This window comes from Sarcophilus harrisii, chromosome 2, assembly GCF_902635505.1.
Source record: "Sarcophilus harrisii chromosome 2, mSarHar1.11, whole genome shotgun sequence".
Classification (NCBI taxonomy): domain Eukaryota; kingdom Metazoa; phylum Chordata; class Mammalia; order Dasyuromorphia; family Dasyuridae; genus Sarcophilus; species Sarcophilus harrisii.
In genome coordinates, this window is record NC_045427.1 from 138,749,286 (window position 1) to 138,762,456 (window position 13,171).

The window sequence follows — 13,171 nt, forward strand, 5'->3', positions numbered from 1 at the left end:
GATTACTGTATTATTACTCCCCACGTAACATACATTAATCTAATTGAAATTAATGTGTTGCTGCAATCCTCTCACATTGAGACTAGGTGAAGTATAGTATTTCAGTGACTGTAACAAACTAACAATTTCATTTACTTGTCAGCCACGTGGTCATGTAGTGTGTTTGACTTGGTTAATGAGATTTGTATAATTTGCTGTTGAGGGAGTGGGATGTTACATGTCAAGTGTACATTAAAGAGGCCTTTTCCAATAGCTATGTCTGTTGCCATATATCTCAGACGAGCTAGGAAAATGAGAACAAGCCTCTATTCAGCCCAAAATGTGAACTGGTGTCTCACATACCAAATACTAGATTCTTCAAAAGATGCAATGCAGAAACAAAAGCAAGTTTGTGCAGCATGGAGTACTAGTCCCCTTATGATATTTGCACCCACTTGGTTGTTCATATTTAGCCACATTCTTCCATATTATCAAACATCAAAAGTTGCTCATTTCTTTCCGGGGAAGATTGAATTCATATTCAGTGGAAATTATACTTACTGTAATTGATCAGTAAATACCAATGTGAGGTTTTACAACCACTAGTTGCGAAACAGAGCGCAGCCAAAATCCTGAAGACTTCAGGAATCATTTTAGCCATCTCAACTGTAGCTAATTACATCAGCTGCAAATGGGGTAACTAGTTTATACCACTAGACCAAAAATTTGCCTAGGTGGCCAACTGAAGATCATCCTCTACTATTTTTTAAATAATATTTTTTTCCACGAGGCTTTAACTTTAAACTTCTGCTTCAAAAGGAGGGGCCAGAGTCTTCTACTTTCCAAAGAGATGATATGTAGGCCTTCCCCTGGGTTCGTGAGAAGAGAATGACATTCCTCTACTTGCATACTTCTATTACATAGAAATACTTACATTTCATTTTCTCTTAGAAAGAAATGGAGACAGTGAATATGGACAACACGTTGTAGGAGTATGTGAAAAGGAAAAGAAATATAGATTAATGGCTTGAGTGAATAGCAAGATCAGGTGTTTGTTTTTTAAGGAAGGTAAAAATCTAGGCATATCTGTTAAATATCAGGAAAGGAGCCAGGAGCGATTGAAGATGAACAAGAGGGAATGGTGAAGGGGCTAAGCATCTTAAAGAGACAGGCGAGAGTAGGATCAAGAGGAGAAATAGGTAAATCGTCTTTGGCAAGGAAAAGGGCAACCTCTTTGTCTTAGACTAGAGCAAAGAGAGACTCTGGGGTGGAGAGGGTAGACAGTAAGATAATTAGATGGATTATGAGATATTATAAGAGAAAAGGGGAAGCTCATGATGAGGTCTTTGATTTTCTCAATTAAAACTAGAAGGTAAAGTCCTTACCTAGGATTGAGCAGTATAGGTTTAAGAATATAGAAATTTTGGAACAACTGCTGTGTGGAGGCCAATAATGAATCAGGAAGGAAGAAAATCAGTCCATCAGCTTACTAAGTGCCAGGTATTGTATCAAGTTCTTGACAATACAGAAAAATCAGAAACAGTCTTTTCCCTTGGAGTTTGCAGCCATTTGGGAGAAACAACCTATAAAACAGAATAGCTAAGATACATACAAAAAAAGATGGACAGTTACTTTAAAGAGAATAGGAGGGGCAGCTAGGTGGTGCAATGGATAGAGCATCAGCCCTGAAGTCAGGAGAACCTGAGTTTAAATCTGGCCTCAGACACTTAATACTTCCTAGTTGTGTGACTCTGGATAAGTCATCTAACCCCAATTGGCCTCAGCAAAAAAAGAGAGAGAGAGAGAGACTGGCATTAGTAGCTGAGGGGATCAAAAAGACCTCTTTGGCAAAGAACTGAGTTTTAAAGGAAGCCAGGAAAGCCACATTTCTGGAAGGGGCAGCATTTCAGGTATGGGGAATAAATCACCTCAAAAGAACAGAGATAGGAGTTAGAGTGTTGAGTTTAAGGAACATGAAATATGTCAGTATGGCTAGATAATAGAATAAAGTATAAGAAAATTAGGAAAGTAGAAAGGGACCAGGTTGTAAAGAGCTTTAAAGGCCAGATAAAGGATTTTGATATTGAGTTGGTATGGAAACACTGGAATGGGAGGAAGGACTTTAGAAAAAATCAACTGAATAGAGGGTGGGTTAAAGTGGAGAGAAATTTGAGACAGGGATACCAATTAGAAGACTATTATAGTAATACATGTAAGAGATAATGAGGGCCTGAACTTGGGATCTAATAGCTTTGTGAAGGAGATACAAATTTAAAAATCACAAGATTTGGCAACTGATTTTATGTATAGGATAAGCTGTAGAAAAGAGGCAAGGATAATGTCACAATTGTAGACCTGGGAGACTAGAAGAATGGTAATGGTCTCCTGCACAATTAAAAGAAAGTTCAGAAGAAGTGGGAAAGATAATAAATTATCTTTTGGACCATTTGATTTTGAGATGCCAATTTTCAGGTCATGTGACCAGTAAGATAGAGGAATAGGCATTTTTTCTAATCCTCTCAGATCTCTTTAAAATAAAAATTATGTGCCAAAAGATTAAGCAATTTAAATGTCTCCACAGTTTTAAGACACCAAGAACCCAAACAAACCTAAAAAATCCCATGAACTTTTTTAACATCTCTTCTCCTACAGACTCCTATTAGCAGAGCTGCACAAACTGACCCAAGTAATTTAAAAGTAGAAGTCAGCTTCACATTCTGCCCCCCCTCTGCCACAGAGATCCAACTTTTTGCTCTAAGTGACATACCAGAATGGAAGGGTTCTGTGCTGCCACCAATTCCAACCAGAAAATGGAGGATTGGAAGGGAAAGGGAATAAGAAAATGTGGGAGCATTCCACAGAGCCTGAAATAAATCAGGACACAGCTAGGGCCAGTTCTATCCCCTCAGAAGTCACTTGGAGCAGAGGGCAAGGATGTTGAACTACGAGATACAACCCTTAAGGAAACCACATCAATCTGAAAAGAGTCAGAAAGGAAACAATAAGGGAAAATAAGGAAAAGAATCAGAAAAGAAGTAATAGGTGAAAATAAGGAAAAGAGAAAGGAAATAATAGGGGAAAGTAATGGGGAAAGAGCTCAAAAGGAAAAAAAAAAAAACATTGGAACATCAATAGATAACCAGAAGGGAATAATAATCTCCAGTCAAGTAAGAGAGTTCAGGCATCTGTAATTAAGTATTGCAAGAAAAGTAAATTAATACCTGATAAAGCAGATGACCTTGTGAATTCCTTTTCTTTCTTTCTTTTTTTTTTTTTTTTTTTTTTTTTTTTTTTTTTTTTTTTTTTTTTTTTTTTGCTGAGGCAATTGAGGTTAAAGTGATTTGCCCAGGGTCACACATCTAGGAAGCATTAAGTGTCTGAGAACAGATTTGAACTCAGGTCCCCCTGACTTGAGAGCTAATGTTTTATCCACTGCACCACCACCTAGCTACCCCTGACCTTGTGAATTCCTAAGAGAAAATGGAACCACAGAAAGATGTTCATAAATGATATAAAAGAGAAATAAAAATTGTGAAATCACAATTTGTGTTCTATACAATAGAAATAGTTAGCAAAATAAATAAAAATCTGGACTCCACTGTGGCAAGTCTCACTAAAGGAACAAAAGAACATAACTGCTGGAAATATAAACATGGAACCAAAGGAACAGTCTCAAAGAAGAGGAAAATACAATAACATTTAAAGGAAGTATGCTCTCAAGCAAAACATACTATCTCTAAGACAAGATGCATTAAAATAATGAAAAATATTTTTTAAATTAAATATTGTGTCCTTGAAGGACACAAGTCAAAAAAACTGAACACCATGAAAATATAGGAACACCACAAAACACCAGAAAAAATATAGGACTACTGCCTAGAATTTTATGAATTTATGAATACAAAAGACAAAATCCATAGAACACTTTAGGAGCAAAAAAATTTTGGTGCTGCAAGCACCAGGATATATAGTGATTAAATTTTAACAATTCTACTGAAAAACAATAAATTCTTCAAGTTACCAAGAAAAAGACTTTCAGACACAAAGGAAAAGAAATTCAAATAAATCTATTATTTTTATTCATCAAAAACCATACGAAGGAATGAAAATAATGTGTTCCAAAGAAAAATGGAGCTCAGAAACACCCCAGCATAAGTCACCCTAAAAATCTGATCCTAACTGTATATGATTTTAAAAAAAGATGAATATTCAGCTAAAAAGAGGCATTCAGAGCATTCTTAGAAAGAAAATAAAATGAGCTGAAGAAATATTACTTGCTTCTCAGACACCCCAGAAACATAAGGGGTAAACCCAGTAAATAAGATCAACAAAATAATAGAGAAACCATTAAGTGATTTCTTTCTAAATATATACAGAGATAAGAATAAAAGTAAAATACAGCAGTGATGGCAGAGAAACAGGTCTGAAACAATTTATCTTAATATCACACCTACAGGTAAATTACTCTTGAAATTATTTTTGTGGGATTAAATTTAAAATGGGATGAGATATAAAAGGGTAGAAAGAAGATAATATATTATAAACTTTAATGAAGTCAAAGGCTAACAATAAAGGTAAAATAATCCTTGAACTCTCTCAGGAACTAGAGAGCCTACGGGAGAACGAGTGGACAATAGAAAGGGAAAACGCAAAAAAGGGAGAAAGGAAAGGGAAAAATCTTATTTCAGTGATAAATGGGGGTTCTACTCATGAGTGCTCCAATGGGAGAAGAGAGATTTGAAAAAGGAAAGTGGAGGTCTTGCAGGTCTGCAGGAATTCAGTGCTTAGACCAGTCATCCTTCCTCAGAAAAAGGACAATCGGAGCTCCTGAGGGCAAATGACACCCAGAAGAAATGGAAGGCATAGTCCCAGAGAGGAGATTTAAGGTATAGGGGAAAAGAGGCCAAGGATAGGGGAAATATTATTAACTGCCCAAACAGGGACATAGGAAAACTGCTGCCATAGGGCAATATCTTCTCAACAAAATAAAGGGCCATGAATGAAAGAATAAAAGTCTAAAATAAAGAAAACATCAAGGCAAATAGTATAAAAAGAATGAAAAAAATCCTTTCTAGAAAAAGACAACAGAAAGTGAAATTTTAAAAACCAATTAGCAAAACAAGGTGAAGGGGACAAGAGAAAAGAAATCTTATTTAACTTAAGGGGAAAAATGAGAGGGAAAATTAAATAACTAGGAAAAGCAAGCAGTGAAGGGACTCAGAAGCAAAGCTCCAATACTAGGAAAATGGATAGCAGAGTTGGCAGAGATTACCTGAAAGTGAGAACAGGTGGGGTTAAGATTGCCTTAAAATAAATTAAGCTAAAATAACTGAAGAAACGTATCTTTACAGAGGAAAGAGAGAGAAATCCCGGGTGGAATTTTGAGATACCCAAAGGACATGTAGTTAAAAATGCATATAGTTAGTGATGCGGGACTAGCGCTCAAGAGACAGACTAGATCTAAGATTATCTGCATAGGGATAATAATTGAACCTTTGGGAGCTGATGAAATTGCCATGTACAAGAGTATAGAAATGGAAGAGAAGAAATCCCAGGGAAAAAACCTTAGGTGACAATCATAATTAATGGGTATGTCATAAGTAAAACTCAAAAGACAGTAAGGATCAAATAGGTAGGAGAATAACCAAGAGAAAGCCGAGTCACCACAAAAGTAAAGAGGAGACAGTCTCCAATAGATAGATACTGGATGGTTTCTAATGCTATGTAGAGGTAAAGAAGGAGGAGAATCAAAAACCTTAAATAGCTTAACATCTCAGGGAGGAGGGGAAATGAAAATTTGGAACTCAAAATTTAAAAATAAAAAGAATGTTAACATTTCTTTAGTTAAGAAGAGAGAGAGAAAGATAGAAGGAAAGCTGATGATAGTGATAGGCAAGTTAGACCACACAGCAAAGAGTGTTTGACTCAGATTGAGGAAGATCTGATTTTAAATCTTGCTTTAACAGTTATTCCTAATATGATTCTAGACAAGTCACTCAACTCCCACCTGACTCTATTTTCTTATCTGCAAAATGGGATTAATAATAGTATCTACCTCATAGAATTGTAATGAAGCTTACATAAGATAATATATATAAATGTTAAAGCACTACATAAATGCTAGCTATTAGGATTTAGTGAACGCTTTTTTAGGGTCATGGAAATTTGGGTATTTATAGGGAGAGGAGAAGGAACCAGCATATTGGGAGAGATTAAAAGGTTAGAGAAGAAATGGATATGATGGTTGGAACAATGTGTTTGAGTACATATAGAGAAGTTGGCCTTGGCCAGCAAAAGGACTGTCTCCCTATGAGAGATCAGAATAAAAGCAGAGATAGTTGGGGAAAGAATCAGGGGTGGGGGCATGTCATAAGGATTGAAATGAGTGGGGGAGAAGAGGTAGCTCTACTCATATGTCCTCAATTTTAGAGGTGAAAGATGAGACAAGGTCCTTCAGAAAGTGGGAGGAAGAAGTGGCACAGAAGGCTAAGCAAACAAAGTTTTGGAACAACCTCTCTGATGAATGGGATAGAGGATCAGGGATTAGTGATAATCAATTAATCAAGGATTGATTTGTTATAATGGGAACCCTCTTGAGACTAGTTAGCATAAAATTTTAGTGGGCCCAGTGAGAGTTTATGAGTTCTTCTAGTTCTATTCAGCAGCATGTGATTAGGAAAAAGTCAACAAGTGGTAGAAATAATCCAGCTAAGGCCGCAAGGGGAGGACCACAAGGTTGGAGCCCTTATGATGTCCTGGAAGAACAGAGGAAGTATAGCATTGTGATGGGAATGTCCAAACACTGGGAATGTATATGATGTCTGTGAGTCTTGGGTTCACTTTGCTGCCTCGGGCTCTCTGAGTTTTGAAAGCCAGGCAGTAGCAGGTGGTAACCATGGTGTCGGGTGCCTAAGGGCCTGATGAACTCCTCTCAGGGACCAGCTCCTTAGCCATATCACAGGGTGCTCGATGAGGCATACCCAGATGTCCGACAAATGGAACAAATAATAGAGGCATGAAAAATTTCCAGTTCCATGGATCCACTAATGTCTGTCATTATCCTTGTTTGAGGCTTATATGTGTATTATTGCCAAAATTGAATGAGGAGCATAACACAATGAAACAAATTGCTTACAAAACCCTTTGCGTAGCATACAATCAGTAAGCAACATTTTAGGCTCTTTGGGAGAGAACTCTTACATTTTGTATGACATTAAGTGGGATAGTAGATAGGCACACTTAAGTATGATAGTGACAAATAACATGGTACATGGAAGAAAACTTTGTTTTAAATGAGCTGCTATTAACAAAAGGGCCTAATTTGGTTTTTGCCCTGAAAGCCATTCTGTATAACTTTGATGATACTTTGTTTCATAAATACATTTCCACCTACACTCCCATTCTGTAGCAGCAAATAGCAAGATTTTACATCTTTTTTCTTTTCATTATAAATTAATATATTTTCATTTTCTTTTTTCTTTTTTTTTTTTCAGCTCATTCAGACCAACAAACTGAAACACTATCCCAGTATTCATGGAGACTTCAGCAATGAATTTAAACAACCATGTGTAGTTTTCACTGGTCATCCATCCCTGCGATTTGGAGATGTTGTACATTTCATGGAACTTTGGGGAAAATCTAGTCTCAATACTGTTATATTCACAGGTAAGTAGGAAAATCACTTGTTTGTCCCATTATAATTTACAACCACCAAGGGAAAGAGTCCCAAGATAAGAGTCACTTAAATTATATACTAGCTGAGAATCATAGCAAAGGGACCTGACAAATTATTTAGTCCAACTGCTTTACAAAAAAGATAAGACGTTTCAAAGAGGCTCTAAGTTGCTTAAGGTCACATAGCTAGTTGGTTTAAAAAAAAGAGAGAGAGAAATTTTTAAACACACATACACACTTTCTCTCGCTCTCGCTCTTTCTCTCTCTCTCTTTCTTTTCTCTCTCTCTTTTCTCCTTTAATAGTTGTATTCTTTTCCTAATTTTCTATCTCAGAAAAATACTTAGCACTTCCTAGACTAAAGCTATGAACTGTCTCTATAACAGACTAATTCCAGCAATTAGAATTTTTTTTCCATGTTTGCCCATGTCTGTTCCTCTGAGGGCATCTGATAAGAATCATCTTTGAATTGTAGTAAGCTGTTTTTATTCTGGAGAGTTGAACTTCTCGGGAAAAAAAATCCCTGATAAGGGCAGATGCAGTGTTTGTTAGTAGTTAGCTACTGTGCGTAATGTTCTAACATTCTTTTTAAGACTTAAGGTATTTTAAAAGCTCAGTATTTGATCCTTCAATTGTCTTAAGACACAGGTTCTCTGACCAGAATAACAGTTCTAGGTAATTTGCCAGATACTCTTTTGCCTTGGGGAGGTGGTGCTCTCAGGAATTAAAGCAGATCCATTCTTTCCATGGCTTTACTTTGACCAAGGCAAAAGAATATCTGGCAAATCACCTAGCACTATTATTTTGCCTTGGTCAAAGTAAAATCATGGGAAGAATGGGTCTATTTTATTTTCGAGAGCACCATCTCCCCAAACTACAGTTTTACCTAGTATAGAGTGCCTGACCCATAAGTCTTCAGGTTTGACATCATGTATCACATTAGATTACTGCTGCTATTACATTACTACTTCCACATGGAGTTGGAAGAAACTCCAAAGTCTTATCTTATCTAACCCTTACTTGACCAGCCCCTATTTGAATACCTCAGGTTAGGGGGAACCCCCTCTAAAGATCATCAACTATTTTTCTAGAAAGAAATCTTTTCCTCTTTGTTCCTTTGCTGTTTGCAATTTGATAATCCCCCTATTCTTCAGTTTCTTTGCTCTACATCTCAGGCTGCCAAAGCATTGCTGGAAAGAACTAAAAAGGAGAAGTAATTTCATCTTCTATAAATTTATAGTGGACTATATAACCAGCTAGGCAATCCCTGTGGTCATATTAATATCTCTGTATGTCATTTTCCATAGCCAGTCTTCAAGATTTTTTCCTCCCTTCACATTTTTCTTCCCAGTGCTTTTCACAAATAATTTAACCTGTGAGAAAATTTCAATACTTTCTTTAAAACTTCTCAGCATTATCATAAAAGACCTCACTAAATATTATTCTTCCATCTGAACCCTTTACCCCATTTTTCTGAGTAATTAGTGCCATTTTTTCCTACTCTAGGATCTTTATCCGCCTTATGTATCTTTAATCTCTCCACTTCTTGTCACTGCTTCTCATCTGCCTAAAATTATTTTCATTTCTTCTAAAATCCTTACATTCTGGCTCCTATCCCATTTAGCCACCATTCTCTCTCTCTCCATTTATTGTTAAACTTGTCATAAAAGTGATGCCTTCGCATCCATATCATCAGTTCTCTTAGTGCTCTGGCCTGTATCCCCACCACTCTGATGCTGCAGCTCCCTCAGAAGTCAACAGCGACTCAGTCATCAAATACAGGGGTCTTTTTTCTCAGCTGTCATCCTCCTTGACCTTTTTTATTTCTTATAGGATATCCTCTGATTCTTTGGCTTTAGAGATGCCAACTTTCCTAGTTCTTCAACTTCTCTCATCCTTCCTTTGTTGTCTTTTTCTGATGATCCTTGTTCTCTTCTTGACTTCTTAAGATGAGTGTTCCTTAGCATTCTCTTCTGGCATATTTCCTTTTGACAATTTTATTCAATCCCATCCCCAGACTTCTACTTAGGACCTCTAACTGAATGAATCTAAGATGTGTCTCTCCGACTTTGACATTTTTTCTGATCTCGAAATTAACATCTCCAGTCGTTTCCTTGTTGTTGGCTTTGTCTCATATTTGCAATGTTCAAAATCTATTTTTCCATCCAAACTTGACTCTCCTCCTGCCTTCACTGTTTCCATTAGTGGTATATGCTACCATTCATCCAGTCTTCTATGTTCAAAACACTGATGCTGGTTTTGGTTCTTCAACTGGCAAAGGCTTAAGATATTTGAACTATCACAAAAAACTTCTATTCTCAACTTGCCAGCTGAAGCTTAAAAACCAACAACAAATCCTCCATTTGAAATTCAATACTGTATGTAATCTGACTTCATTCTACCTTTCCAGTCTTAATTTCAAGTTACTTCCTTCCATGTGTTCTATAATCCAGCCAAATTACATATTCTGCCTCTCTCAAAGGCTCTGTTCTTTTTTGCCTCTGTGCCTTTTGTTCACATTTTTCCTTTTTTTTATCCTTTCTTTCCCCTTTATGTTTTTTTTAATTCCTTCCCATTCTTTGAAACAATTTAAATTCCACCTACTGTCAATAACATCCTTTTCCATGTACCTCTCCTATATCACTTAATTTTGGAAATCTTGTAGTGTTTTTATTAGTTAACAGAAGGTCTGGAATATCTGTGTTCAAGTCCTGATTCAGAAATTTACTTGCTGTGCGACCTTAGGGAAGTCATTTAATCTCTCTCAGCCTGTTTTCTCATCTATGAAATGGTAATAACAAATCATAGTGTAAATACTAGCCATTTTTAGTTTATGATGTATTACTTATCCCCATTCTGGATTGTAAGCTCATTGAGGGCATAACCATGTCTGATCTCATGTTTGTCTCTTGTTACGTTTGATGGATGAATGAATGAATGATAGAATTTAATTCTGATAACAGAACTGAATTGTAGGTGAGTAGACTAAATCAAAAGTGGGATTACTTATTTATAAATTATTCATGAATAGATTATATATTCAACTTTGAATATATTGAATGCAAAGTGACATTGGAACATTTATATGGAAATGTCCTGCAGACAGATGGAGAATCAGAACTAGAGTTAATAAGAAGTCAGGGCTGGATTGAAATTTCAGAATCATATTTACGAAGATGAATATCAATGCCATAAAATGAATAAGTTCTCTCAGAAAGAGAATTAGTGTGCAGAAAATAAAACAGCCAAGACTTCGTCAAATGAAAAAAACCCACAGTTAAGAAATAGGAAGAAGAGGGATCAGAGTGTTAGGTAATAAATTATATACCCTTATAGAAGCTAAGACCTTATAGTTTGAAAGTACGAAATTACTAAATTTTAAATACACAGAAAAGTTGTGGAGAGGAAAATTGAGAAAAGCCTTTTTGAATTAGATAAGAAAAAAGTTTTGATCATCTTCAAGAGAATAATTTTCTGTAAATTGTGAGGCTGAAAGATTGAGCTCAAGGTTCATAAGAAAATGGTGACAGCAGGTATCAACCCTCATTTAAGAATAGTGGCTCTCAAAGGATTCTGGGAAGGATTAAAAAAAAGAAAAGAATGTGAACAAAAGGCACAGAGTAGGTCAGAAAATCCCAACCTCTCCAGATTTCCCTCAAAAACAGAACAAATTTGCTCCTCAGGACAAACATAGGCTGGTGAAAAACAAAGAAGAGGAGGCAGAACAGGGGTCCTCCTGGTACAACTTAAGAAGATTTAAAGATCCCTGTGTAATGTCAACAGTTGCAGATTAGTTGCAGCAAGTGGGGAGCCCTGGGGCTAGCTGGGATGACTCCAGCCACAACCACAGGAACTTTCACTTCTCAGACAGGGTGGAGAATAGGATTTAGGGAGGATGGGAGAGGAGAGGAGATCCAAGTCTAAGAAGATGAGGGAGCCTTGGCTGAATAAGATCTCCAAGGCCTAAATGGGCTGCTGGGACACTGTCTTGAGCAAGAAGGAACCAGCACACCCATGAGTGCAGAAGTTGTAGGGAAAGGATGGTACAGGAGGAGGGAGCTTTATATTTGGGATTTCAGGTCAGAGGAGATAGAGCTGAAGTGAAGCTAGAGACACTATCCCCATCCCCCACCCCCCAACTCTAGGATTAGAGATGCTTACACTAATAGTTCTCATTTTAAAATTTAAAAAAAATGGACAAAAAAGAAAGATCCCAATCATAGAAACTTACTATAAGAATAGGGAAGACCTAAAAAGCCTCTTTTCCCCCAAAGAGTACTATTAAATGGCTACTTGTTCAAAAAGAATTTCTAGAAAAAACTCAAAAAATACTTTAAAAATCAAATGAGAAAGAATGAAGAAAGACTAAAAAAAAAAAAAAATTATTAGAAAAGAAAACATACAAGAAAAACAAAAAGTGAACAGACAAAAAAGAAAGACCCCAACCATAGAAACTTACTATAAGAATAGGGAAGACCTAAAAAGCCTCTTTTCCCCCAGAGTATTATTAAATGACTACTTGTCCAAAAAGAATTTCTAGAAAAAACTCAAAAAATACTTTAAAAATCAAGTGAGAAAGAATGAAGAAAGACTTTAAAAAAAATTTTTTTATTAGAAAAGAAAACATACAAGAAAAACAAAAAAGATTGTGGGGAAAAAAAGTTAACCAACTAGAAAAGAAGTACAATGTCTTAAAGAAGAAAACAATTCTTTGAAAATTAGAATTGGACAAAGGGAAGCCATTGAAGCTATAGGAAACTAAGAAAAAACAAAACAATATATAAAGAATGAAAAAACATCAGACCTGGAGAAACACATAAAGAGAAAATATAAGAAAAATTGGTCTACTTATTTGAAATCTGTGATGAAAAAAAGAATCTTAACACAATAATTCAAGTAATCTAAAAAAAATTGTCATGGAGTGATAAAACATGAGGGAAAAGGAGAACTAGAAAAGAATCCATTAATCACCACCTCAGAGATATTATTTGTGGAAAACATGGAGAAATATTATTGCCAAATTTTGAAACCCCCAGATCAAAGTGAAAATTTTACAAAAAACAAAAAGAAGTCAAATATGCTGGAGCTACAATTAGAATTGTATAGGATTTATCAACAGCCACAATACAAGACCATAGATCCTAGAATAATATATACAAACAATCAAAACAATTAGGCCTGGTCAAAAACATCATATCTAGCAAAATTATTCATAAAATGACACAACAAAAATGAATATTCAGTGAGCTTGGAGATTTTTCAAGACTTTATCTCAAGCAAACACAAATTTAATAGAAAATTTAGCATGTAAAAGCCAATATCCAAGATTAATTTCAAGGAACTCAAATAGACAAATTATTTGATATTTACATGGAAATGTATACTGTGTGTTTAAGATTAATATTAGGAATTAGGTGGCTTAAAAGAAAGATTAGGACAGAGTTGAACATAATCTGATTGTATAAAGCAAAACTATGTAGTAAAAGGTAAAAAATAGTAATTATGTTAAAAAAGAAAGAG

General features: G+C 35.8%; 1 protein-coding gene across 5 annotated transcripts in view; it reads left to right on the forward strand.

The window, feature by feature from the left end:
- Nucleotides 1-13,171, forward strand: part of INTS9 (integrator complex subunit 9) — a 128,412-nt gene that overhangs the window by 84,408 nt on the left and 30,833 nt on the right. For all 5 annotated transcript variants that reach the window (XM_031950915.1, XM_031950918.1, XM_031950914.1 and 2 more), the window contains one exon: nucleotides 7,473-7,644. In XM_031950915.1, coding sequence (XP_031806775.1) covers nucleotides 7,473-7,644 — 172 coding nt within the window. The remainder of the gene's footprint in view (nucleotides 1-7,472; nucleotides 7,645-13,171) is intronic.